The sequence below is a fragment of the Castor canadensis genome, chromosome 3 (genome assembly GCF_047511655.1).
Source record: "Castor canadensis chromosome 3, mCasCan1.hap1v2, whole genome shotgun sequence".
NCBI classification, from domain to species: domain Eukaryota; kingdom Metazoa; phylum Chordata; class Mammalia; order Rodentia; family Castoridae; genus Castor; species Castor canadensis.
In genome coordinates this window covers 13,184,850-13,211,878 of record NC_133388.1, presented here as the reverse complement: position 1 = coordinate 13,211,878, position 27,029 = coordinate 13,184,850, and the positions used below count along the sequence as shown (strand labels likewise).

The window sequence follows — 27,029 nt, the reverse complement described above, 5'->3', positions numbered from 1 at the left end:
GTGCTTTCAGGGCTCTCTTCAGTCCTTTATCCCTTCTTGATATTTTTTTACTGAGTGGTGTCACCTGCTCTTTTGGCTCTATTTACTTCTGTGTATTCATGAGTTTCATAGCTTTAAAGCTGACCATTCTGTGGTTCCACGCAAATGCCAGGCATCAAAAGCCAAGTGTTGTTCACCTTGTCATGGCTTCATCATTCACCAGCTTCGGAGTATGACAATAGCTGAGGGAGAGTGGGTAACCAGAGAAAAAACTTCTTTCTTCTCTCCCCTGCTCCTCTTACCCTCCCTCCCTCCCTTTCTTTCTGGTGGTGCTGGGGTTTGAATTCAGGGCCCCATGGTTGCCAGGCAATTATTTTACAACTTGAACCACATTCCCAGTCCTGCTTTCTTTTATCTTTCAGAACTTTTAAAAAAGGGGGCGGGGGAATAAAAGAGGGGGGGAAGAGGGGAGAAATGATCGAAACATTGTATACACATATGAATAAAAGAAAACAAAAAAAAAAAAAACAAGATAAACTGGCTTATTCAAATTGGCATAGGTAAAGATTTGGTAAATTTCCTGAGATGACAGGAAGTACTGGGGCCTAGAATATAGAGGGAGGAATTGGGCTTTGATACATGATATCCTCTCTTGTCACTTGAGGATATTGTTTATAATGGGCCACTGGATGTGTTTACATGGTTTTTTTCATATACCCTTAGATTTTCTTCATACAGAAATTTATCTCTGTTTCTCAGGTCATTTTCTTACTCCTTTTTACTCGATTCTGATATGCCCCAAATTGGTTAAAAATAGATCTTTAACAAGTATTTCGTCCAGTGTAGTAGTCACTAGCCATATGTGGCAGTTTTAAATTTAAGTGAAATTAGAAGCAGATGCCCTGTTTATCACCAGCTGTGTATAAGTATAGAATAGCTACATCTTTTTAGTGACTACCATATTTCTTAGCACAGATAATAGAACACATTTTTGTCATAGAAAGTTCTGTTCAACAGTGCTCCTTTATAGAATGTATGATTTTGATATATTTTATTATTAAAGTCATTTACTCAAACAAAATAATATATATGGGAAGTATAACCAAAGAATCATTCACTTTAGATCTGTCTGTATTAAATACTGTTATTAAGTTATATACTTATTTTTTGCTTTTAAAATTTAATTATTGATTTGTTTTTAGCAGAAACAGTCCTGCTCCAGCTGTGACAGCAGCATCTGTGACCAACATACAGGCTACTGAAGTATCTGTGCCACAAGTAAATTCCAGTGAAAGCTCAGGGGGTAAGGAGATTGGTTTGATAAATCTGCAAATTCTTACAATATAATTGGTTTAGACTTTGTTTAAAAATTGAGTTTGTTGATTAAGTTATTGAGTTGAATTTCTTAATGTCATTTTATCATTTGAAAGTGATGTTACTCATGAAGTCAGATTCAGAGAAATAAAAGATTTATTTCTAATTTGCTTAGGATGATTTTGATTTGTATATATTCATGTGTTTACTGTCTTTTTCTGTGTGTATCCTGGGCATATATTTTCTATTTAGGTACATCGAGCGAAAGCATTCCTCAAACTGCCACACAACCAGCCATTTCTCCACCACCAAAGCCTACGGTCTCCAGAGTTGTTTCTTCAACACGTCTGGTAAACCCACCTCCTAGACCTTCAGGAAATACAGCAACAAAAATACCTAGTCCCATAGCAGGAGTCAAGAGAACATCCTCACCTCATAAAGAAGAAAGTCCCAAGAAAACCAAAACAGAAGAGGTATATATAAATATACTAGTATGGCAACACAAGCGTATTTTTAAATCTAATAGAAGAAAACCTTTTGTCAGTCAAACATGAAAAGGAGCAAGGCTTTTAGGAAATACTTGGTGTGTATATGGTGCTTTAGTGCCACAGTTTGCTCTTTACCTTTCCCACTGTTTTTAGTAACTACCTCTTCTCCAAAGCCTGGCCTCTGGAAACTTTTTTTTTTTTTTGTGGAGTTGGGGATGGAACTCAGAGCCTTGTGAATGGCAGGCAAGCACTCTACCGCTGAGCTACACTCCTTTACCTTGAAATGTTTTAAGCATTTGTAGTCTGACACACATTACACATCACCCTGATGAATTAATCTCTAATCACAGTAGTTTTATTTGTACTGATTCTTTGGTGGCCCCTTTGGACAACTTTTTCATCTGTGATTCAGATGAAGCTTTTATTCTATACTTGGCATTACAGAATGACTGGATCCTGGCTGAGTTTTAGAGGGTGCTGGGGTCAAACGCAGGGCCTTGAACATGCTAAGCACACACTGCTACTGAGCTTTACCCCATGCCTCGGGGTTTTCTCACTTAACGACTGGATGAAGTTGTAAAGGTAGATTTGGGTTTAGTTACACAGGGAGATTGTTGTTAACTTTTTATGTTTGCTTTTAAATTTTATTTATTTCTAACTGAGTATTAGGTTGGTATTGGTAAAGGTTTGGGACTTGAGTGAGTAGTTCCTTCGACCCTTAATGAAGCTTTCTAGCAATACTTTGACTTTTTGTAGTAACTGGCTTACCTTACCCATTATAAGTTAGTTTTAGGAAGAACATTAAAAGTGCATGTTAATTTGGTATGTATCTTTTTTGTTTGTTTGTTTTGTGGTGCTGATGAATCAGAGCCCGGGCATTGGATATGCTAGGCAAGCATTCTACCATGAAGCTAAATCCATAGCCCTTTGGTGTGAATCTTCAAACAGACATAGTCTCAATTTCCTCTCCTTTGAGTTGCTCTTCTCTTTTTGACATATTACTGATATATCCACCCATTGCCCCAGAGATGACAGTCTAAGACCACCAGTTTTATTATGATTTTGGTTGAGAGTTTGTTGATAGGGAAGTTTTCTTTATAATGGAAAATACCAGTTTCTCCTGGGGTCCATTATGTTTAGATTGGTAATGGTGAAAATTTTCCTCTAATTGAATGCTTTTGTTTTAGATTATTTTTGGAAATAGCCATAATAACTTGATGAATTTGACACTAATGGGTATAATAGATCTTGCGAGATGGATATTTGTTTTTGTGGTACTGGGTCTTAAACTGAGGGGCTTCACCTTGAGCCACTCCACCAGCCCTATTTTTGTAAAAGGTTTTTTGAGACAGGGTCTCTCGAACTGTTTCCCTGGGTTGGCTTTGAACCGTGATCCTCCTCACCACAGCCTCCTAAGTAGCTAGAATTACAGGTGTGAGCCCCTGGTGCCTGGCATGCAACATGGATTTTGAAAATCCTACCTGATTTTGTTATTACCTCTTAAGGCAGTGATTTTCATCCTCATTTAAATTTCTTCTAGGCTTATTAAGAGCCCCTCTTCCATATGATAGGTATTTTGCAACAATCTAAGAATTTAGTACTAGTTTTTGTCAAAGCATTTCAGAATTCAGATTTCTTTTTACCCTAGTAAAGGGTATGGAAGCCTAACCAGTGTTTGATTTCTACATTTGTTTCTCTTTTTTGGGTGGGTGGGTGGGGTGGTGGTGGTACTGGGGTTTTAACTGAGGGCTTCACACTTGCTCTACTGCCTTCACTCCTTTTTGCTCTGATTTCTTTGTAGATAAGGTTTCACTTTTTTTCCCAGGCCAGACTGGACCTCCTAAATTAAGGTGGCTGCTGGGATGACAGGTGCACAGCACTAGGCCAATCTTTTTTTCCATTGAGATGGGTCCTGAAAACTCTCCCTCCCCCAACCTAGAATCTCAATCCTTTGACACTCATCCGCCTGTGTACCTAAGATTATGGGTGTGAACCAACTACTGCCCAGCTTAGCTTTGATTTTCTGACATTTTATTTCCTTAATGTTATAAATGGCACCTCATGATCTCTTAGAAAATAAATGTATGCCAGTATACTCTTTGTAATTTTGTTTTTATTTATGTAGTTAGAAAATAATATTCATGTTACATATATGGTTTAGAGATGCAATAGGAACATCAAGCCTTTTTAACTTCTTAGGAACAATTAAAAATACGTATGAAACAGTCATTTAATATCCCTTTGTACCTGTCACACAGCTACAGTTGTAGTGAACTGTCAGTTTCTATTCTGAGTTGTCAGCCTTTCCATTTCCTCCTTTTTTTTTTTTTTTTGTGGTATTAGGGTTTGAATCCCAGGGCCTCACACTTGCTAGGCAGGTACTCTACCACTTGAGCTGTTTTATCAGACTTTTTTGTGTTGGGTATTTTGAGATAGGGTCTCTCTTTGATTTTGCCTGGGCTGGCCTTTGAATCTTGATCCTCTTAATCAGCTAGAATTACAGGTGTGAGCCACTGGCACCTAGCTATCCTTGGATTCTTTAGAATCATAATCCAGACACGGTTCATTAGAATTTTAAAAGTTACATATCTATAAAAGAAAGCATAAACAGCTCACTTCTAAGACATTAATAGTTTGTAAATGCCTAACAAGTGTGAAGCCCTGAGTTTCACATCCCAGTATAACCAAAAAAAGTCAAATATCAGACATATAGTCACTGTTCATATGTCTCCTGATTTACTCAATTTTTTAAAAAAGGTTTTCTTGTTGGAACATGGAACTAAATAAGATGCCTTTGTTTTAAAAAAGGGTCCTTTATAATATAGGTTCTTTTGTCATTTTTTTCTGTGTATTTTCTCAGTCAATTTTGCTATGGCATTTCCATGGGAATAACTCAGAACTTTAAGGCAGAGAAGGGATCTTAGTTATTTTTGGGGAATAGTGTATTTCCCAACAGATAAACTTGAGGTTCAGTGAATTTTCCAGATAAAAAGCTAATTTTAGTTACAAGTAGGATTAGAACTGAGGCCTAAATATCATGGTGTTAAACTTGATTCCTTGAAATTTCTATTTATTTATTTGGTATGGGGGTTTGAGCTCACAGCCATGGGCTTCCTGGACATACACTCGGCCACTTGAGCCACATCTCCAGCCTGAAGAATTTTGTTATAATATAGATATCTGAATTTTGAAACTCTCCTAAATTGGGTCTGTTCTGTGTTCATGAGTACATGAAATTTTGGCAAATCAACCATGTGTGATGTGTGGCGGTGCATGTCTGTAATCTTGGATCATTAGTTCCAGGCCAATCTGGGCTACATAGCAAGACTCTGTCTCAAAAAAAACAAAATAAAACAAAACAAAGATAACTGAGATTTACTTTAGCTTAATCTATATCATATCCGAAAGTTCAAGTCCGTAAAAATGGTGGTGTAAAGTAAAAATAGAAAAAAAGTTTGTCTCCTGGATTATATGGTGATGGCAAATTATATATGTTTAAAACCTGTGTGTGGAAAATTTCAGACATGTACAAAAGTATAATGAACCTGTTTGTATCACCTAGCTTCAACATTTAACTCATGGCCAGTCTCTTTTCATCTACACACCCACTCTCTTCTCCGTTGTTTAAAAGTGAGCCTCAGGCATACCATTTCAACCATAAATATTTTCAGTATTCCTCTAAAAATGAGGACTTCTAAAAATAAACCACAGTATATTTATCACACCAATTTTAGTAATTCCATAGTGTCACATAGCTAGTCAATATTTAGGTTTACATAGTTGTGATATAAATTACTTTTAACTTCTTTGCAGGATAAAAATAAGATCCTTGTTGGAAGTATGGGGCTTTGTTTCGCTTTTTGTTTTTAGTGGCACTGGTTTTGAACTCAAGGCCTCATATTTTTAGGCAGGAGCTATACCACTTGAGCCACTCCACCAGTCTTTTCTTTGTGTTGGGTATTTTTGAGATAAAGTCTCGCTTTTTGCCCTGGCTGACCTCAAAGTTTGATCTTCCTTATCTCTGTCTCCTAAGTGGCTAGGATTTTAGGCACGAGCTACTGGCACTCGGCCTGGAATTAGTTTTTATTGTACTAAATCTCTTCTAATTTTATTATGAGTTATCTGTAGCTTCTATGTTTTTAAGGAGTTACTGAAAATTAAATTTTAGTTTGCTCAGTAAATAAAGCTGAGAAAATAGTTTCAGTATAGCTTTAAGACCCAGTTTGTGGGGGTGGGGTAGGCAAGATCAAACCTTGCATTCTTCATGATATTAATGGTTTTTACCAGGAGGGAGGGAGGGAGGTGTGTGGGTGGGGTGTGTGTGTGTGTGTGTGTGTGAGAGAGAGTGATTTTTGTCATTATATACATTTGGGAATGTTAAAGTGATATTCTTTACAGAATTTTTTTTAAATTGTGCTGGATGGGGGAACATTGTGGCATTCACAAAAGTTCTTACTATGTATCAAATATATCATACTTTAATTCACCCTCTCCTCCATTCTCCTTTATACTCCCCTCCCCCTAGATTTTCATACATCTTTTACATGTTATTGTGTTTCCTCCTGTAGGGATGACAGTTCCTCAAGTTTGATCAGGGAATTCTGTTTTCTTTACAAAAAATATTTTATGAACTTAGTGGTTTTGGGAATGTACTTAAGGTAATGATGGTATTTAGTAACAATTTTCCCCATGTTTAAAAGAATCTCTTTTGTTTGGTGCTTATTGAAGCCAAGTTAATTAATTTCAGAAAACCCTTTTAATAGGCAACCTGTAATCTGTTTTAAGGCTATATTTGGTCTTACAGGCTTGAATATTATTTATAGTTTTAAAAATTAATACAAATTTAAGCATTGATTGGCAAATAATCTAAATTTTTCATTTTAGAGAATAAAGCTTTTTTTTTTAAAAACAGGATGAAACAAGTGAAGATGCTAACTGTCTTGCTTTGAGTGGACATGATAAAACAGAAACAAAGGTATACTCATTTAGCCTTTAGAAATACATACACAGTTAAGAATACAGAGATGTGATAGAAATGTCTGGAGAATATTGTATTTCGTGCTTTAGGTTTTAGATTTTTTTTTTTTCGTACTGCTTTCAGAGATTTGTTCCTTTTAAATGTTAAAGCCTAATCCTGAAGTTAACATGGTGGTGAGTGAGAAATGTTCCATAACTTGAAAGAGATAATATTATAATTAAGTAGAAAAGATAGCATGGTAGATGTAAGAAATTATATTAGAGAAAAATCAAAGTAATTGAGAGTTGGGGAGGCCAAGGAGCAGGTTGAGAAAGGTGGCATTTTTGATTATGAAATTAGTAGAAGTTGTTATGGAAAAATAGAGCAGCATTTGAAGTGGACCTTAAAGGATCCACAAGACTTGGGCAGTCCGTAATGTGAAGGTCATTTCACTATGGGATTTGAGAGTATGCTATGATTAGAGAGAGCATTTTTGGTGGAAGGTTTTGACTAGATCCTGGGTTGCATGGAGTTTGGATAAGTAGGTGGAGTGGGAGGGAAAGACTGGTTTTGTCCAAACCGTGAAAGACTTAGAATGTCATAATTTTCAGAAATTGAAATCTGAAGACTTTTAATTTTATTTCCCTTTGGGGTAGAAAAATTAGAAAACCTCTTTTCTCCAAAATGATCCATTTTCCCATGATGAATATTTTAACATATATTCTTTAGATGTCATTTTAGCTTTTGGGTGTTCCCTCATGTGCATATGTACCAGTGCCTTTGCCTTCTAATTTGAATCCATCTTATAAACCAGGGAAATAAGTTCATGTCATTACTTACGTTTTTGTAAACGTAATTTATAAAATTATGGTAATACACCGTATTTTAGTCAATGAGTCCCCTACTGTTAGCAGTTGTTGCCTTGAAAAACAGAGTTGTACTTTCCTACTGTAGTGTTTTATGTTTTTATATTTGCATACATGTCTTTAGAAATTTAAGTGTTTTTTATTTGTGCATGAATATGTGTATTTTTGTGCACTGTTTTTTAAACTTAGAGCAGTGGAATATGATTGTAGCACAATCAGTGCACTGATTATTAGCAAGAAGAGGAGGGAAAAAATCATTTAGAGACATACTTTCTATTTTTGATTACAGATGTGGGACAATTTTGTATTTCTGGGTGATCTTATTTAATAATATTGAATGAGTTTTCTTCATATAGCTAAGCACTTTGGGTTTCTCTTCTGTTAATTATTATATAGGCAACATTTCTTAATGTGCCTGTTCATGTCTTTAATCATTGTTTACTCAAAATGTCCAAGTTGGAGCTAGTTGGACAGTCATAAGATATTTTGACCATTCCTTACAAGATTTAAGTAAGCAAACAAATTTACGAATATGAAATGTAGAAATGACAAGGCTTCATATATGATTTTGTAATGTAGTTACATCTCTTTCTTTCAGTTTGTCTTCTTTATTAGTCACCAAACCCAGTTATGTTCTTTAATTCTTTTTTAAGTCTCTTTTCCCCTCTCCCCATCCTCTTTGTCTCACAGGAACAACTTGATACAGAGACAAGTGCAACTCAATCTGAAACTATCCAGACAACAGCTTCTCTGTTGGCCTCTCAGGTACTAAGTGCAAAAAGCAAGGGGAATTTTATCAGTGTTCTTAAGATTAGTATGGTACACTGAATTAAAACATGTGTTCATACGAGACTTATTAAAATTATCTTTGTGAGAGTAATTACTTGAAAGCCTTTAAATGTACTTATCATAATGCAAAAGCAGGCAGGACACTGGATTTGATGGAAATGTTCTCTTTGCTGTCATGATGCCATAACTAGCTTGGTGTGGTGATGCATAGCTGTAGTCCCAACTACTAGGGAGGATGAGGTAAAAAGATCTCTTGAGCCCAAGAGTTTGAGACCAGCCTGGACAACATAGCAAGAACCCTCAAAAAAAAAAAAAATGCTATAACTCATCCCCTTATATACTGCAAAGCAGTCAGTCCTCACTAGTCATCTGCTCATGGCTTATGTAGAGGTTTTACTTGAAAGTCAAAGAGTGAAGTTTAAACCAGGAAAGAATTAAAAAGCATTCTATGGATTTATTTGCAAAACTAATAAGATCTTGTTGTTTTTATGTTTATTTTAGTGCACATTAGTTTAGTTTTTTGAGACATCATCTCGCTGTTGTAACCCAGGCTGGCCTCAAACTTGTGATCCTCTTGCCTTAGCCTCCCTAGTCTTTTTATTTTTAAAATGTGTTTCTGTTCACTTTTCAGTACCGATTATCAGTTAGTTATTTAGTGTATAATCCATAGTTCTTGGAATTATTTTTTATTTGTGCTAGCAATTCTACTTGTGATAGTTCTTACATAAATAGTGGGCATCTTTTCACATTGTTTTGTAAGCCTTCATTTTGTTGTGAAATAAATGCTTTTCCCTCAAATCCTTTCAAATTGAATAAACCCCATAATCTAGATCAGACTCTGACACAAATATTTTAAGTAGATATTAAATTGATTAACCTCTATAGAATAACTGAAATAGTGATATTGCTGTACTTTTACCGTGATGTGAAAATGTTTTGTTGACTGTAGTTCATATTACTTTAATGTGATGATTTAAAATGTGCTTTTGCTGGATGTCAACTTCCATAGTCTATATATAAATTTTACATTTAGTTTTTGAATTCTTTTATTTCCATAATCTTTATTTAATAAAATGTATGGGAGGTAACTAAAATAATGTGAGGAAATGTGCTTAATACTGATACACAGACAAACTTGTTTGTCAGACTTACACTGTCTTTGATTATGACTGTATGTCTTTGGGCTTGCTACATTCCTTTATAAGGACATATTTTCATAATTTTGTCTTATTGAGTGTATCCCTATAGTGATTAGGAGTCATGGGTGTTTGCTATTTTAGGTAGTTTTATGAGTAGAATTTTTTCTTTCTAATGAAAGAATTTGATTTGTAAAGCCACTGAGAGCAAAACTGCATATGATTATGTTGATTTTTTTGAAGAGACTACATTCTTATGATATTAGGCACATTTATGGGGATGGGATAATATTAAAAGAGTATTGTTTTGAGGTAGATTTGATATATTTACAGATGAATGGTAGATTCTGAGATTTGCCTCGGAATAATCCAGGAATTAATAAACTGAGAGTGGAAGGATGGTGGATTGTCTTTAATTTGACAGTGATGAAGCTGGGTAATGAATGCGTGGCAGTTCGTTATATAGTGCTCCCTGCTTGTTTGTATGTTTGAAATTTTCCATAATAAAACACTTTATGGTTCATCTCCATATTTCTGAATGTTAAAGAAGTCTTATGATTTAATCTGTTAAATGCAATAAAAAAACTTGACTACAATTTAGGACAATTAAATCATTGTTCAATTGTATAGAGTTAATTTTATAATTTATGGTGTCAGAAAATAGTACTTTTACCGATAGCTGCTTCTGTGCATAAGGTGAACTTGAAGTGTTCTCCCACATGGGGGTGCTCCAACACCAGTTAATACAACAGTTCTAGTGTTATATTAAGTAAGTAGAGTTTAATATTACCTTCATAATTACATTGTAGGTGATTATTATAAAAACATGTTTTTAAGAGCTAAATTTAAAATTACTTAGTTTTCTAAATATTGTGAAATGCTATTAAGATACTAATTTGAGAATTTCTGCAAGTGTAGAACAGATAATGTGGTAGTAATAGTTGTGTTTGCTTGCATCCCATTTTGACATTTCATAATATTTTTGTTTGAATTTTTAATAGTTTCCTTCTTATGATAAGACTCCATTATTTCTTAAGGTAAAGCAGTGGAAAGTGCATCTCATTGTTAAATTGCAGTGCTTCGAACCGTGATGTGTTCTTTGCTTCTGTTCTCAGAAAACATCCAGTACAGACCTTTCTGATATCCCTGCTCTCCCTGCAAATCCTATTCCTGTTATCAAGAATTCAATAAAACTGAGACTGAATCGGTAAAACAACCTCAGGGGTCCATAAACAGTATCTGCCAGCTCAACCTGTTGTGTTCAAATGCTAAACAAGGAGAATGGAGGGTACAAGACTAGACATGACTGACAATGGATTTAGGCTTTTTTGGTGACCTCCTTTACTGGACTAATCAGCACTTGATCGGAAAGTCCAGGTTAGTATGTGAATCCAGGAGTACTATTATTATTGTGTTAGCAACAGTTGCATTAACTATTTCAAGAAAAATTACTGCCTTTAAAAAAGAAAAAAGAAAAAAAAAACACCTCAAGCTATATTTGTATCCATAATTGACAACTGGATTGGGTATATGTTTGATGCATTGGTTGGAAATTTTGCAATACAAACTGGCATAAGAATTCCTTATTCTGATGATGCACTTTTATGTATTTTTTATTAGAAAGTAGAACTAATTTTAGATTTTCAGCTTGATGGATTTTCATTTTTCCCCAAGAAATTTCCTTTACCATTAATCTTCAAATTGGATGCCATTGTGCAGTGGTATACTGTTACACTTCAGAGAAAGGACAAGAGTACATCTAGTTTTCAGCCCCTCTGAGGTAGCCGTACCCTTAAAATGAAATGCCTACTGTAGGGTATGCATTTGACATTGAAAGTAATTTGGAAATACTTGGCTTTGACGGAGTTAATGATTAAAAAATAGTATCTCGTTTTTATTTATAGAGTTGTTTTATAGTGCATACAAATTAGCGATCAACCAGGAAATGTATTTCTTTGAGATCACTGAAGTCCTATATTCTTTTGCCTTCAATCTGTTACCTTCAAAGCAAATTAAAGAAAAAAATCTTTTTTGGCCCTCCCTCTTTTTGTTTTTGTTTTTGTTTTTTTGTATGCACAAAAGTAGGACTTACTTCACAAAGCCAAAATGCCAGTATTTTCTTAAGCCATGATGTGAAACCAATGACCCTGTGGCTGCGTGGCACAGAACACTAAGTTTTGGTCCCATGGCTGAATTCTTAGGATTACTATAAGTAGCGCCTGTGAGACACGGTATCTATCTTGGATGGCCATTTGATCTCTAAGAGGAATTTTGTACACTCCACAGAACTCCTGTTCCTGTCTTGTAGAAATTGATTTTCAATTTTAAACATGTGGGCAAAAAGGCATTTTCTCCAAGATTTTTAAACAAATTTTTATTTTTAACTGGTTTACCAAAATTTGTCATAAATTTTTCAGAAACACTTTAAAATCATTTCTAGCAAGCACCTGACATCTGGTCAGCTCACTACTCCTTTTTATTTTGTTTTGTTCCATCAAAAGATTAGCAGCGCCTTTAAGGAAAATAATTTCTCATAATTAAGCAGCAGAATTCTCATCCTCTTTATGAAGCACGAGGGATACCAGGTGATAAACTTACTCTTTCTTAATCTGGACAAAGCAAACCTGTAACAGTTTTCTGATGAGCATGTTTTATGAATCCTCCATTCGCTCCATTCTGTCACACGTGCATTTTTCATGTTAAACCGCATTTACTTCAACGCTTCCCTATCCTTCTAAATTAATTTCCGAAGTTGGAGTGTAGTTGTTTCCCCCTTAGGCTATGCATTAATTGAGGCTTTCTCTTCACCATGACTTTGTAATGTGTAGTATACAATATTTCTACTCCCCACATCTTTGCTGTGCACAGTCACCTTGCCCTTTCTCCCACCACCTAAGACAGAAAGAGGGTCAGCTGACAGGTGAAGCGTAAGGTGTCTGTGTTTGTGTAGCTTCAGAGTTAGATTGACATCGCCGGGCACAGATTTAGTCTTGTCATTTTGTTTACACATTGGGAAAAAAATTCAGTTCATTAAACGTTTCATGTAACTGCATCCAAGTTTTGCCAGGCTGGAAACTTGGACTTTTTCTGTGTAGTGACTTTTTAATTCTAGTTTTCATAACTTGGAGATCAGACTGTTGCTTTCGCATGATGTACGTAGTGTCTCATGACTGGAGTTTGCTTTGTTTTATAGTATCTGTACTCCTTGTATTTTTCAAGAGCTATTTTGTAAACAGATGATGTATTTCTCCATTGAAAACACAATAAAAAAAAAAAACAGCACAATCCTGTAGTTGGCTGATTTCTTTTGACTAGTTCTTTCTTTCTTTCTTTCTTTCTTTTTTTTTTGCCCATGATTTGATTTGCTTTACATGTAAGTTTGTGGCATGGCTGTAAATAAAGATTTGAAAATGAATTTACTGTGGTCGCATGTTTCTGGTTAGCCCATTAGCAGCAACCTGATAACTTATGTGTCACATAATCAGGTCTTTGTTTTTATGTAACTGTTAATCTTTAGGAAGGAAAACATGAATATAGCTACTACAAAGTCACTTTAGGCTATCCCATCCTCTAAAATATCTACTGCCTGTCTGAAGGCACACTTGCGTTCTATACATGTGGAGTGTGTTGTGTGCTTCCTTTTCAAAGCATTTGGCACTTTAACGTCAGCAGGTGGCACTGTTGTTTTTTGGTGAATTTAGAATTACCACAACCATCCAGGATCCTGTTTCTTATTTTACTAAGTCCAAATCAGATTTTGCTTTTCTTAACTCCCACCCCTCACCCCAGTGCTTAGCATTGCCTTCTTAACCCATGGATTAGGGATTGAACCGGTCTGTGTGTTTTGTGATGGTCAGCTCTTGGGTATGGTTATCTTTATATAATCTTTATGTAAAAACCATTCTAAAGGATACACAGCTATGCACATTTCATCCCTAAAATTCCAAATTCTAATACCTTCATTGAGTATTACATATGACTGCAATGTGGGGTAAATTCTTAGTAAAGTAAAAGCCAGCTTTTGGATTTATTCAGCAAAAGTAGTAACATTGAAAATTATCCATGACTCCATTGTTAACAACCTACAGAACTGAGCTTGCCATATTTCTTCCACCTTGATAGACAGCTAGGCACGGGACTGAATATCACTCTTGAGTTTCATTACCCAGGTGGCCTTTAGGCATTTCATGCATCTTGCCGAATTAGTAAAATGATAATTGAAAGTTGGATGTTTTGTGGCCTTGTGTAAATTCTGGAATAGTTTTTATTTTTCTAATTAACACCTCTTTTTCTCTACACAGAAAAAAATGTTTTAAAGCTCTGCATAGTATTTTGGCTGCATTCAAGGTGGCAATAAATGATCAGCAGCTCTGAGGAGTAATTGATACATGAAAAGACAAATCATTAATGTACACATTTATAAACTAAGTCTTAGAAATACTAGTACACTTAAATGCATTTAAATAAAAAGACAGCCATGGTGGCGCACACCTGTCTTCCCAGCACCTGGGAGACTGAGGCAGAAAGATTGACTAGTTCCAGGCCAGCCAGGACCACGGGGAAAGCGCAGAGACTAACATAAAAAGGCATTGGACAAGCCTTTGGATCATTTGCCTGTTTTAATCTAATAAAATGAATCATACAAGCAAAAGTAGTTGCCTTTTAGCCAGAATTGCTTATTTTATTTTTGTTAGCTTTTTTTCCAAGCCACACTCAAGTAGATACTGTCTTGACTCAGAACCTGAACTTGAAATACTGTGAAATACTATGCTTGTTTTGTAATAAACATCAGCTATATAGACAAGTGGTCTAATTCTGTGCAATACCTACGTGTCATATTTGTAGTGTCAGTTTATGCTTATTGAAAAATTCTTGCTACATACATTTTACTTATTTTTCAGGGCTAATAGTAGGAAAACAAAGTTACCTGAGTACTTTGTGTATTTGTAGGGTTTTTGTATGGTTTTTGGTGGAGCTAGTTATAGAACTCAGGATCTTAACACATGCTGGGCAAGCACTCTCTTTGAGATACACCCCCAGCCCAGAGTGCTTTTGGGGTTTTTAAAAAAAGCGCAAGCAACTTTATTACTAAGTAGACATGATTAATAGTCATGGAAATTAAAAATGAGATATATCCTCAGTTTTAAACCATAACTTTTTAATCCATTACTATTATAAAACATTCTTATTATGCTTTATATAGTTTTGTTTGTACCAAGTGAGAGAGAAGAAATAAATATTTTTGAGCCATGTATTTCATGTACTTCATTTTACAAGTGATTTCATATACTTAGGAAATCATTTCAGCCTTTTTTCTTCCTCAGAGACATGCTTTTGTCTCAGTATTCTGGGAACCATGCAAGTTTTCTGTTGGATGGAATTTAAAGTACATTTTTTCTTTCCTCATCCACTCCCAATTCACAGACCTTTCTTTTAAAGGGTAGAATTAAGGCTTTGCTCAAGTTTGCAGTTCAGAAACCAATTGTGTGGAAGGTCATGATTATAATTATTGTCCTTTATTCTTGAATTATCCTGTATGCTTAATATTTTTATCTAGCTCAAAATGTCTATAAAAGTTCATAGAGTCTAGCCATCTACTGTTTAAAATGCTTTCACAATTGTTTTATTTTTTGAAGCAGGGTGTCAGTATGAAACCCTGGCCCTTGGCTGGCCTTTATTTCCAAGCTTCCTGCCTTAACTTTAGAGTGCTGGGATTACAGGTCTTGTGCTAGCACATGTGGCTCAAAATGTCCATTCTGCAGTGTGACTTAAGACTGCTTAAGTCTTAAGCTAAAATCCACCAGTAGGATGGGAAGTGTGTTCAAATAAAGACCAAAAGAGTGCATTTATGTTTTAATTGAAGCCTCATAGTTTTAGCTTTTGTTATTTGCAAGGGTACAAAATATTGTTCTTTGCCACCCAGCTCAAGTTCTTGTTTGTATGTCTTGTTTTTGTGTGTTAGTGGGGAGAATGGATTTATGCTAAATATTCCTCACTGGGTTACCAAATTGGCTCGGGAAAGCCCAAGGATGTGTTGGTTTCATTTTACATTTCAGAGGAAATAATCAGTCTGGAAGCCAGAGAACTGCTTCACCTGCGCTTGGGCTTGGGCTTGCCGGCACTGCTTTGGTCTTCACGACAGAGCTCCTCTTCCCCAAGCATCAGCATCACGGCTTTGTGACATGGCCACAGCAAATGGGATAATCTTGGAACTGTAATTCAGTTATTTGTAGCATCAGAATCTTAAAAGACGTTTTGTAGAGTTTTGCCTATAGTTACTGAATAATGCTGTTTATTCGTGCATTTGTCAGACGAGTCAATAGAATGAAATAGAAAAAAGTATTAAGGATAAATCCAGACTTTTGGACTGGTAATAATGGAACATTTAATGATAGAGTCTCGTGGAAGGTTAAGTACCGTGCTCCCAATATTTAGAAAACTCTAGGCAGTACATCCGGTTTTAATATAGATGGTTTAATCACACTAGTTACGAGATTATATTCTGATTTATAAGACATGTTTAAGTCTCAAGATACTTCACAAGTCTTTTAGAAGCATTTCTTTTAATTAATTTATATGTTATTTTTGATCCAACAGATTTCATGCTGAAAATAATGTCTGAATAATTTAAACATTTCCATTTTACGGGTTTCTTAATGCTCATGCAGACATTTTGTTTTCTAATGTCATGTAGTCTTAGCGTAGTTAAAACTTTGAGGAGTTTTAGAGGGGGAGGTCATACACAGCTTTTGTTCTAAGATGATTTCTGGAAATGCACAGTAACAGAGTTATTTCTGGGGATTAGAGAGATCTTTACCACTGCTGTGCCCTTCTTAATTCACACATGGGAGTGTCTTGGTTCTAGGTTTTTGTTATAAGAAAGTAGGTATAATCTATTTTAGCATAATAAAGTAAAATGTCCCAACTTTGTGCTTATTCCTTGTGGATGCTGTTTCTCTCTTGGCACAACACTCTCTTCACAAACTTTCACACTGTGTAGTGCCTGGTGCTATGTGATTTCCAGAAATCTGGCATGAGAATTGGTCCTTGTTTGCGTTTTCTGACTGCAGTGGAGCTGTTAATAAAGAGATTGATGATAAAGTTGTTGAAAAGAGACAGTTGGGCAGAATTGCTCCCCATGAGTGACAGAGGGCATGATCTGCCTTCACAGCCAAGAAAGACGCCCCCAGCAGAGAACCGACCGTGCCTGGACACTGTGCCAAGACTGTTAGAAGCTTTACTGCACTCTTATACTACATCTCCCTTTAATTTAAGCTTTACATTCTCATTTGTATCCTTAAATTCGTGAGATGCACAGAACAAATATATTTACAAATATGAAACACTTCCCAACTGAAAAATAATTATTTCTGCAAATTCATAAGTACTCGTAATTCATCCTAATTTGGCTTAGTAAAATTGACTTTTATTTTGCAAATGACTGCAGTTTTTACAGGAAGCCTACAATTCTAGGCAGTAGCTTCCTTAAAAGCCTTAAGAAGTCTGACAGGTTCAAGGATAAGCATTGGCTACAGAGCAGCATTGACTTGAGGTGTTGAAAGTGTAATACTGATTGTTATTGTGGCACAGGCTTTGACCCCTATACACAGAAAATTTTTTTAATAAAATTTTATAAATCTAATAAGGGCTTAATGAACCATCCAGTCTCTTGTATCCATGACAGCTTCTCAGCCATTAACATCAAGCGAGGAGTCTGTATTTCATAGTTGCCATTTCTGAGCAGTATTGGAAATTTCAAGTTGGCGCCCCTTTAGAAGGAAGTTCTGACCTTTCTCTACCTTAGCAGGAGACTTCTAAATTTCTCAATTTGTCACTGGGTTTCTTTGTGAATTGGGGTCTTGCTACAGTAGCCCTGGCTGGCCTTGAACTCTCAGTCCTGCCTCTGCCTCCTTAATGCTGGAATTATAGATGTATGCCTCCATGCCTGGCATTGGTTGGTTTTCTTATCCGAAGTGAAGTCGTGCTGGGATCGATGTGTTTTTGACTAGAATACATTAGCACATCATTCCCCCCACCCCGCCCCTCCCGTAATTTGTTTAGTGGCACTCTCCTGGAGCTGGATGACTAAAGGAATGAGAGTGCTTGTGGCAGGTATGGAGCATCTTGTACCTTAGGGCTTAGGAGGTTCTTTTAGGCATTTTCAAGATTCATGGTGAGCATGAGCTGTTGCGAAGCTAGGAATCCACTGTGTGCGGGGGAATGAGGAAAAGTGGATACACAACTTTTTTACAATAGATGGTAATGTAACTTCTTTCCACGTCTGACCCTAATGTCTGTCCTTTGTGCTGTGTGTTCTTGACTCACCTTTGATATGGGAGGAAGTAAGATGGAATGCTGTGCACTTGGTATAGGGAGCCTTCCTGGTGTCCCTGTACTGCAACCTGGAGAGGTCTCAGGCCAGGTTTGTTCACAAACATCCTTGGCAAGAAGATGACCTCAGCAGTCTTTCCAGAGTTGGCTTTTGAACTTTGCAGGTCCTGAGCCAGAGTCTACACAATAGACCTGTAATGGGCAGAAGAAAAGTGATGTGCAAGCCCTCATTTTAGCTCCCACTTGCCTTGTGGTACTTTTTATGAAGAGCTTTGGATTTGGCTGTTGTCAATCAATAGGCTGTAGCAAAGTGAAAATCTACTTCATTACTAAAAGAATTTGAGATGAAAGGCTAATGGAGGCCAGCTACTCAGAAGGTAGAGATCTGAAGTATCGGGGTTTCAGGCCAGTCTCAGCAAAAAGTTAGGGAGACCCCATTTCAACCAATAAGCTGGGTATAATGGGGCACATCTGTGACTCCAGCTATGTGGGAAATGTAAGTCCTGATGGCCAGTGGGTTTGAAGAGGGACCCTGGCAAAAACTTGAGACCCTATCTGAAAACTAAAGCAAAAAGGACTTAGGGGCATGGCTCCAGTGGTAGAGTTCCTGCTTACAAGCATGAAGCTCTGAGTTCAAACCCCACTGGCGCCCCTCCCAAAGGCTAATGCAACAGAGATAGAGAAGAAATAAGTGTAAGGTGCTCAAATCCTAGAGATAGTAACTTAAAATGCCTTGTTTATTCGCCAAATGTTTTCAAGTTCTCTTGTCTAGATTGTTCTGGTTGTTGACTTCATGGAACTTGGTTTCCAATGGAAGTTAATTTTTTGTTACATTTTTATTAGTAATGTCTAGTAAATGACCAAATCATGTAACTTAGCAAGACTTCATTGAATCAAAATCATTGGAAACTTGTGTGTTTTGGTTTGATCGCCACTCAGAAGTACAATATCCAAAGCAATAGAACTTCCGTAAATAAAGGATGAGGCTGACTGGGGTAGTGTTTTGCTCAAAACTGCAATGCTAGTTACCCTGGGGAGCAGGGAGAGGAGGAATCCTGCCTTGGTGTTTCACACGTGAGCAGACTCTGGGGCCTGTTGGAAGAAAGATGGAGGTCTCATGGAAAGTTTTTGGTGGTGGTAAGTGAAAGGCCTGAGCCTCCGCTTCTGGTAAAAATGCAGTGGAAATGCATTGTAAGAATCTCTGGTGTAAGAAAGAATTCCATGGGATTACTGTGTCGTCTGTGTCAGGTTTGGCAGGTGGCAGAAATAGCCCTCCAATTAACTGAGTTGAAACATTGAGCCAACAACTTCTGTGTGGTGGTAAGAACATCTGTTTTCAAGTCTCAAGCTGCATCCAGGTCTCAGCTAGCACTTGCTAGCTCTGAGATGTGTGCAGTTGCTGCCTTCCTTTCAGGCTCATTCCTTTCCAGTGGAGATAGATAATGCCTCTGTCAGGTGACCGTGTGGACCAAAGGTTAGTGATGAGCCTCGAGTGGCCCCTCTGTTACTACTGTGATGCAATGCTGAATGTGCACCCGTCAGCATTTGGCCTTAACAGTTCCAAGAATTTAACCTCTTCCTTAGTTAACTTAGTCAAAGTGACCTATGGCAACTTTGGTCCATAGGTAAGGCTTAGAAAATCTTAACCTTGAAATGAGGTGGAATGTTTGAGATGCCATTAAAGTTGTGTCAGCTCAACCTGATTGTGGATTTTATTTGGAAATAATCAGTTTTAGTGAAGTATTGTCACAAGCTAGTTTCTGGAAATTCTGTGTATATATAGTTGGAGTAGCCCTGCTGAAGGCTCCTAGATAAGTGTGTGTGTGTGTGTGTGTGTGTGTGTATGGGGGGGTGTTAAACTACAACTGATGAGCAAAAAGATGTGATAAAGTGGGAAAACTCCTTCACTGCAGCATGTCAGATAAAAAGACAGGAAAAATGGAGAGGAGGGGCAAGTAAAAGACTAGTCGTGGGGTTGCTGCTCAAATGAGAGGGAAATTCTATGTTTACCTCATGGCTGAATTGCACAACCACTTTAGGACCTGAATACTGTTAAGTAATTTCTGGTTTTGTAATTTGAATATTGCCAAACCTTGACCTTTTCAGTTAAATTGTATTCCAGCTTTCATGAAGTCTTGAGCCTTATGTTTCTGACACCACCAGGGTGTGTGATGTTAATGTTTGGTTAGAGCTAAGAAGAGAGCCTAGTCGAGTGGTTTAAAGAAAGCCCTGGCCTTCAGAAAGGACAAATCCTGTCCTCTCCATGGCCTAGTGACCATGGGCAAGTCATTTAGCACCTTCTTTTCAGTTTCTGAATAAAGGATAGTGTATTCTATGTGCTAGGATAAACCTAACTTGAACTTGGTCAGGGCAGACACCAAGACCAACTGCAGCCAGCAAAAGAACATGGACAAAGCACCCCTGCTAATTCTCAGAGTCAACCTTCCTTCTGAAATTTAGGTAGGACCAGCTTTGGGAGGAAAGTGTTTGCCGTCAGGTAAAGCCTTCTTTCCTTTTGTTTAAATTAGGGTGGGCTTGGGAGCAAAGTGACCTCTTCACTAGAAAGCTTTCTTTGCCTTGCATCCGAGGGGAAGGTTAGGTGGACCTGCCTGCTTCTGGTACAGTGAACTGGCCAAGGAAATTCCTGGCAGTAGCTGCCTTTTATGGAGTGTGCCTATTAAGGTGTCAAGCAGTAGGTCTAATTGACATAGTAATTGTGACATAGTAAATAGTGTGACCAGATCAGAAAACAGGTTTACTTTGGCAGAGTGTCTTGCCCACAGTCACACAGTAAACTAGATTTTAACCTGGTTCTGTTTTATTGTAATAAAACTTAATCCTGAAATAACTTTGTGTTTTTTCTACTTTATTATGCTGCCTCTTAGATAATGTCTGGATATTTTCATTGGAAAAGCTCTTTGCATATGTGTCTAGTTTCTGAATCACTACAGTGCATTTCTACTGTTCGGATGTCTAAAACTGAAATGCTAGAGGGGAGGAGTGGGGGAGGTGATTTGCAAAGACAGGGTGAGAGGCTGTGGGGAGACAGGCTTCTGTGAGACTTGAGTATTATATTCTGTAAAATTTGGGCCCTCACTAGTCTGGGGTGAACCATCTTAAACCCAATTCACTTAATTGGTTTTTCTAGACTTTGAATTTTTTTAAATGTAATTTGGGGCTAGGAACTTAGTTCAAGTAGTAGAGTGCCTACCTAGCAAGTGCATGGTCCTGAGTTTAAAGTCTAGTACCACAAAAACAAACAAAAAACATAATTTTACATATTGGTTTGGATGGTTTCTCTTTGAAGTTTTGCATCTTCTTAGAAATGTTTATAAGCCAATTAAAACAGAAGATCCCCCTTTTTTTATTATTTTATTATTCATATGTGCATACAAGGCTTGGGTCATTTCTCCCCCCCTGCCCCCACCCCCTCCCTTACCACCCATTCTGCCCCCTCTCTCTCCCCCCCACCCCCTCAATACCCAGCAGGAACTATTTTGCCCTTATTTCTAATTTTGTTGTAGAGAGAGTATAGGCAATAATAGGAAGGAACAAGGGTTTTTGCTGGTTGAGATAAGGATAGCTATACAGGGAGTTGACTCACATTAATTTCCTGTGCGTGTGTGTTACCTTCTAGGTTAATTCTTTTTTGACCTACCCTTTTCTCTAGTTCCTGGTCCCCTTTTCCTATTGGCCTCAGTTGCTTTTAAGGTAGAAGATCCCCTTTTAAAATGCTGAATTTTTTAAAGCTGCTCAAGAGTAGAGCAAATAGAAATTATCAATAAAAGAGATCTTAGAAATGACTCTGCTCTGGAGGCTTTACCTCCTCTATCATATCTGAGGGTATGATGTTCCATCAATTTTCATTAAAAACAGAAATTAAGGTAGACATGCTTTAGGAGTTGGATGAAAACTAGAAGTCATGTTAAAAACACATAGAAATCAAAATTGTCTTTTTTTATGGGGAGGTCTTTGCTGGGCATAGTGGCACATGCTTATCATCCGGGTACTCAGAAGGTTGAGGCTGCTCTTAAGGTCAAGACCAGCCTGGGCTACATAACAAGACTGTCTCAAAAATCAAACAATGCCCAAGCCAATATAAAAAAGGAAGAAAATAAAGTTCTCTGTAATTTCACTTCTGAAAGGTTTTACCATCCCTGTGTGGTTTTTTGTTTGTTTATTTTGCATAACTGAGGTCATTTTACCTAAGTACTTTTATATCAAGCATTTTCCCTAGGAGTTGTCAAGGCTATTGAATAGGGAAAGTGAACAACCCAAGAATACCCTGGATGTGCCTCCATAAGCTGATGCCCAACCCTTTGAGAAAGATGGTATACCTGCCTGCACCCAGGAGAGCTCAGAGTGGAGAGCAGATGGTGTGATGGTGAGAGGGCCCCGGCATTGGGAGAGGATTGAATCATGGAAGCTCACTGCAATGACTGACTTTGGGCTGCATGGTAAACAAAGACTTTTAGAAAATTGTGATTCTAGTGGACATGGTTCTGCTTCTTGTGAGGAGCACATGGTCATTGATCCCCTACCTTGTGCAGGTGCTATACAGTGAGGGAGGCAAGGCTAGCAAGGAACATGGACTGACCAGCTGTCTGCAGTGTTCCAGGCACTTGGGCACTCCGAGAGGCATCACACTTGGCTGCTATGACAGCTGTCTGTGGACAGTAAGCAGTGGATCCAGTAATAGGTTGACCCAGTCTTGTTCTAAAGCACAGAATCCCCATCTTGAGAGGCTGATTCGTAAGTGGGAATACAGTTGTAGAGAGGCCCTGGCTCAGTTCAGCCAAACTGTCAATGATCCTTGCCCCGGTGAAAACAGAGTTCTTGGGATAAGGATGCTGACAATGAACTACAATGCTTCCAGAGCATCTGGAGCACCTAGAGCTCCCTTTTATACCTGGAGGCATCAACTAGGTCTTGGGGTGGGGCAGCATTCCCTGGATTGGGGGAAGCTTGGTGCCTGCAGAAGGACGGGGGGTGCAGGTTCTGGAGGTTAGTGTCTGGGAGGTGGGGTTCAGCAAGATGTAAAGTTAGATGTGGCTGTGTGGTAATAGTAACCCCAAACTTCTCAGGGGGCTTGCAACTTTCTGGTAGCTGGGGAAGCTGTAGGAAATCGGGTGCTATTTGAATGGTGATGTGGTCCTGAAATTGTAGTGGTGTGGAGGAGGGACAAGTTCAGAGAACAAAGCAACAGCAAGATGGTGTGTGGCTGAGATGTGGGTGGAAAATGTAGTTAACCAGAAGTTGAAGGGGCTTGAGGAGCAAGTCAGCTGACCAACACTTAGTCTAAACTCCATGTTACAAACTAAGAGAAAGGGTACATGCACAATTAAGTCCCAGGAGGTCTCATCCCTAGTCCTGATGGGGAAGGTGGCCTGTCTGATGACCTGGAGCACACACCTGAGAGTGAGGCCCTAACATAATGTCGAGCACTGCTTTACTCCCTCTGTCTCTGCCTGGGCCACTTGGCTACAGCACCCCAACTATGATGATAGCACTTCTCTCCTGGCTGCTGTGGGCCCCAGTTTGCTGACACACACGGGCATTTGGCTGTGAGGGAATGGTATGTCACTAGAACCAGTGGATACTGTGAGCAGTGTGCCTTTTCCATTCTGGCACTTGGGGGTCACATCTCTGCAGAGCCCTCCCCCAGAAAGTCTTTTAGTCCCTGGCATCCATCATTATGACATGAGTCTGTAAGGAAAGAACAGCTTTTCATATTTTCATTGATAAATGCAGTCACCCCACCCCTGCCACATGACCTGGCTGTTACCTCCCAGCCACCAGCCCACAGGCTCTACTCATTCATTCTTCCTGGTATTCTGCTGGCTGATCTCCAGTTCCCACCATAGAGAAGCCTAGGCTGGGTTCCTCTCATTGCCCACAAATCCAAATCTTGGTGGCAAAGCAAGCAGCGTTTGCACTCTGTTACTGGGAAATGCTATAGTTTGAACAAGCTTCCCCTACCCCTCTAAACCCCCACCCCCCATTCCCAAGTTTGACAACTTGTAGCCCAAGTGGAAGATACTTGAGAAAACAACCCAGCGGGCATTGGGAGTAGCCGGTTCTTGGCACTCTTGTCTGCGAGTTCTAATTACAGCCTCCAGGAAGGCTGAAGTGTGTGTGTATGTATGTGTGCATGGCAGGGCGGGGGCTGTACGCAGTGAACAATGAACAGAAGGAACTGGGAGGGAAGAGGAGAAATGAGGACAATCCTTTGGGAACTTTTGCTAGAGAGAGGCAATGGGCCCCAAGGTGAGCCCATATACTTCCTTGTATACTCAACAAGGGAGGGGGATTTCTTCCTCTGCCCCCAAACAATCCTGCCTGAAACCTTGGTTCCTAAACCCAGGCCACTCAGCACAAACTGGGGCCTCAGCCTGCATCTCTGACCAAGAATCTGAGTCCTCTGGGTTGTCATGATTTCCATGCTGGCCTGGCCTGGCCTGGCTGGATCCTGCTTGTCCCAGGCCACTCTCCTCTTCCCCAAGGTCTCCACACTGCTCTGGCTTCTGCACTAGAAGAAGCAACATCCCTCCCTGGAAGCTGGAGCAGCAGGGAGGAGAGGAGCCAAATGCTTACTCACTTAGCACCTTGTGAGCCCAGGTGCCTGGCATGAGTTCTATGTGAGTAAGTATACCACGGCAGGTCTGCTTCCCATTGCCTGTTGCATGACCTTCTGTGTGCTTAGAAGCTTGTGGCCCAGCTCCTCCCTCTCCACCTCTGAGGTGGCTAGCGCTCTCTTGGCTTGGTGAGATCCCCTGTGCTCACAGAGCACTCTGGCTAGATCTCTCAGCACTTGCAATGATGTGTTGCTACTCCATGGGGAAGCAGCGCTTAGAAAGCTGGGGCTGTGTCTCACATCACAGTATGTGATGTGTGGAAAGGGCCTGGCCATTGAAGTTCAGTGAGTAAAGGACTGTTTGACCAGGTTCTGCCTTTTGGAGCAACCAGGCTACAGGGGGAAATCAGCTAACATTTAAGACCTCATGTCCTAGATGTGCGCTAAATGTTTTATGTGGATTCTCATTGCACCTCCCTCACAATTCTTTGAAAGAGATTGTTTCCATTTTAGAGATGCAGAAGCTGAGACCCAGAGAGATTAAATACTTTCCAAGGTCCCATGCCTTGTAGATGTTGAAGCCAAGTTGCTGAGATGGAAATGTTTAAGGTGATGAACAGAGAAGGGCACCTGACTGTACTAGACACAGTTCAGGCATTTTCCACATCGCTCTTTCAGTTCTCAGACAGCCCCGTAGAAATAGTGTCATTGTCACCTAAGAATTCAGAGAAAGTCTGTGACTTGTCCAAGGGAGCAACAGAGCCAGGATTCAGACCCTCTGACCATGTTCTCAGACAGGCTCAGAAGAGTGGACCCTCAAAGGGATCTTCAAAGCAGGAACTGGTTTTGGTGTCTCTTTCCTGGGAAGAGACTAATATAACAATTCTTATTGTCAGTTATTGGGCAAATGAGGACAGGGAGCCCAGCTAGTAAGGATGTAGTTGGCAGCTAGAAGGTCCTTATAGGTCCCAGGGGTTCCTGTGAAAGCCCATTCCTTAGATTGGACTAATCGCTGCTTACCCAAAGTCTTCCATCCATCCCATTGCCTCCCTGGCTATGGCAGGTTTTATGGGACAAAATGACAGCAGGTAAGTGAGCTTGTGAGTGCAGTCAAAGGAAATGTAGCATAGGACTGAGCCAGTGGGGGCTTAGGAAATTAAGCTGTAGCTTACGGGATTTTTGATAAAAAATGAATATGGTATCACTGCTCTTAGCTGGTTGCTAAGAGCATTCAAAGGAGAGCAATGCCAGACTCACGTTCAACTGTAACAGTTTGTCCTTCCGAGGAGCACAGACTGACTTCAGAGTAATTCCTGTGATCATCGCCAATGGAGCTGGCGCTCGCAAGGGTGAAGGGAAGACTCAGGAAGGAGGACAGACAGGCTATGCTGCGAGCAAAGGCTTATTTATCTGGAGTCTGGCTCGCAAGAGTCTATCCCTCTGGAACCCAGCCCCCAATCTCTGAACCTAGTAGTAATGGAAGAGGCTTCCAGGCTCAGGGGCCTTGTTACTCTATTTTACAGATTGAGAATCAAATTCAGGTAAGAGGTATCTGACTAGTAATGTCTAGCATAGATAGCTGCTTTGCTGGTCGATTTGCTAATTAGGGGGAAAGTGAGCAAAGAGCTGCTTTTTGACCCTAGTTGACTTTTTTCTTTTTTGGCAGAACTGTGGATGGAACCCAGGTCCTTGCACATGCTAGGCAAGTGTTCTACCACTGAGCTCATCCCCATCTCTCAGCTGACTTTAAGTCATTTGAACCACTGGAACTACCCTCATCTATATAAATTGATAAGGTTTTTGTACCACATTTTTCTAAAAAGCTCAAAGGGAAGGAAGTCTGGGAAGGGGAGCAAGAGTGGGCTCAGAGTAGAGCTGCAAGGTGGGGAGGGGCCGCTCTGCTCTCCATCACCCCCAAGATAATACCAAACCTACCCAAGTCAAGTCCCAGCCCAAACCTGGCTAGCATGTGTTCATTTCATATACCTTTCTCCTCTGAGAAGGAGCCCATTGCATCCTTTAATTCCTTATCACAGTGTGTCAGTGACTCTTGCTAAGTTCTGGAATAGGAAATGGTCTTTGTATTTCCAGAAAGTACATGTGCATCTTGCAGGCATGGACCACTCCTTAGACTTCTTCAGTTATTTCTGCTGTCTGCACAGTGCAGAGCAAATAAGTCAGGCCGCAGCATGACTGACCTTCTAAGGGCCTCCTGGATCTTTCTTTACCTATTTGAACAAGATCAAATTAAACACAACTGTATTTACATATGAATAAAAACTACAACTGGGAGGTGTGGCTCTCAGCAAATTATGTCTCCTCTCTGGGCCTCCGTTTTTCCGTCAATAAGATGAGGCCATTAGGCTGGAATTCTTGAGGGGATCTTCCAGCTCTAAGCCCCTTTGAGTTCTAAGCTTCCTCTATTGGGAATGTGTTTCCCCCTGGAAAGTGTGATTTGGTCTCTCTTGTGGTCCAATGACCTCATTCCCACCCATCCTTGGTCTACTAGTCAGACACCTCTATGACATGCTCCTCTTACCTTTCTTTGTTTGCTGGCTCTAGAAGAGAGGGATCCTGGCCCCTGCTGGCTTCCTG

The 27,029-nt window shown here is 39.2% G+C and overlaps 1 protein-coding gene across 4 annotated transcripts in view; it reads left to right on the top strand.

Annotated features, from left to right (window-relative positions):
* Papola (poly(A) polymerase alpha) overlaps positions 1-12,944 on the top strand; it is a 58,186-nt gene extending 45,242 nt beyond the window's left edge. The window contains exons 18-22 of one of the 4 annotated variants that reach the window (XM_074067191.1): positions 1,185-1,282; positions 1,546-1,766; positions 6,694-6,756; positions 8,295-8,369; positions 10,645-12,944. In XM_074067191.1, coding sequence (XP_073923292.1) covers positions 1,185-1,282; positions 1,546-1,766; positions 6,694-6,756; positions 8,295-8,369; positions 10,645-10,740 — 553 coding nt within the window. In that variant the 3' untranslated portion in view covers positions 10,741-12,944. Of the gene's footprint in view, positions 1-1,181; positions 1,283-1,545; positions 1,767-6,693; positions 6,757-8,294; positions 8,370-10,644 lie in introns of all 4 variants that reach the window. The other 3 variants (XM_074067190.1, XM_074067193.1, XM_074067192.1) reach the window with 3 other exon arrangements.
* Positions 12,945-27,029: the final 14,085 nt, after the last annotated feature.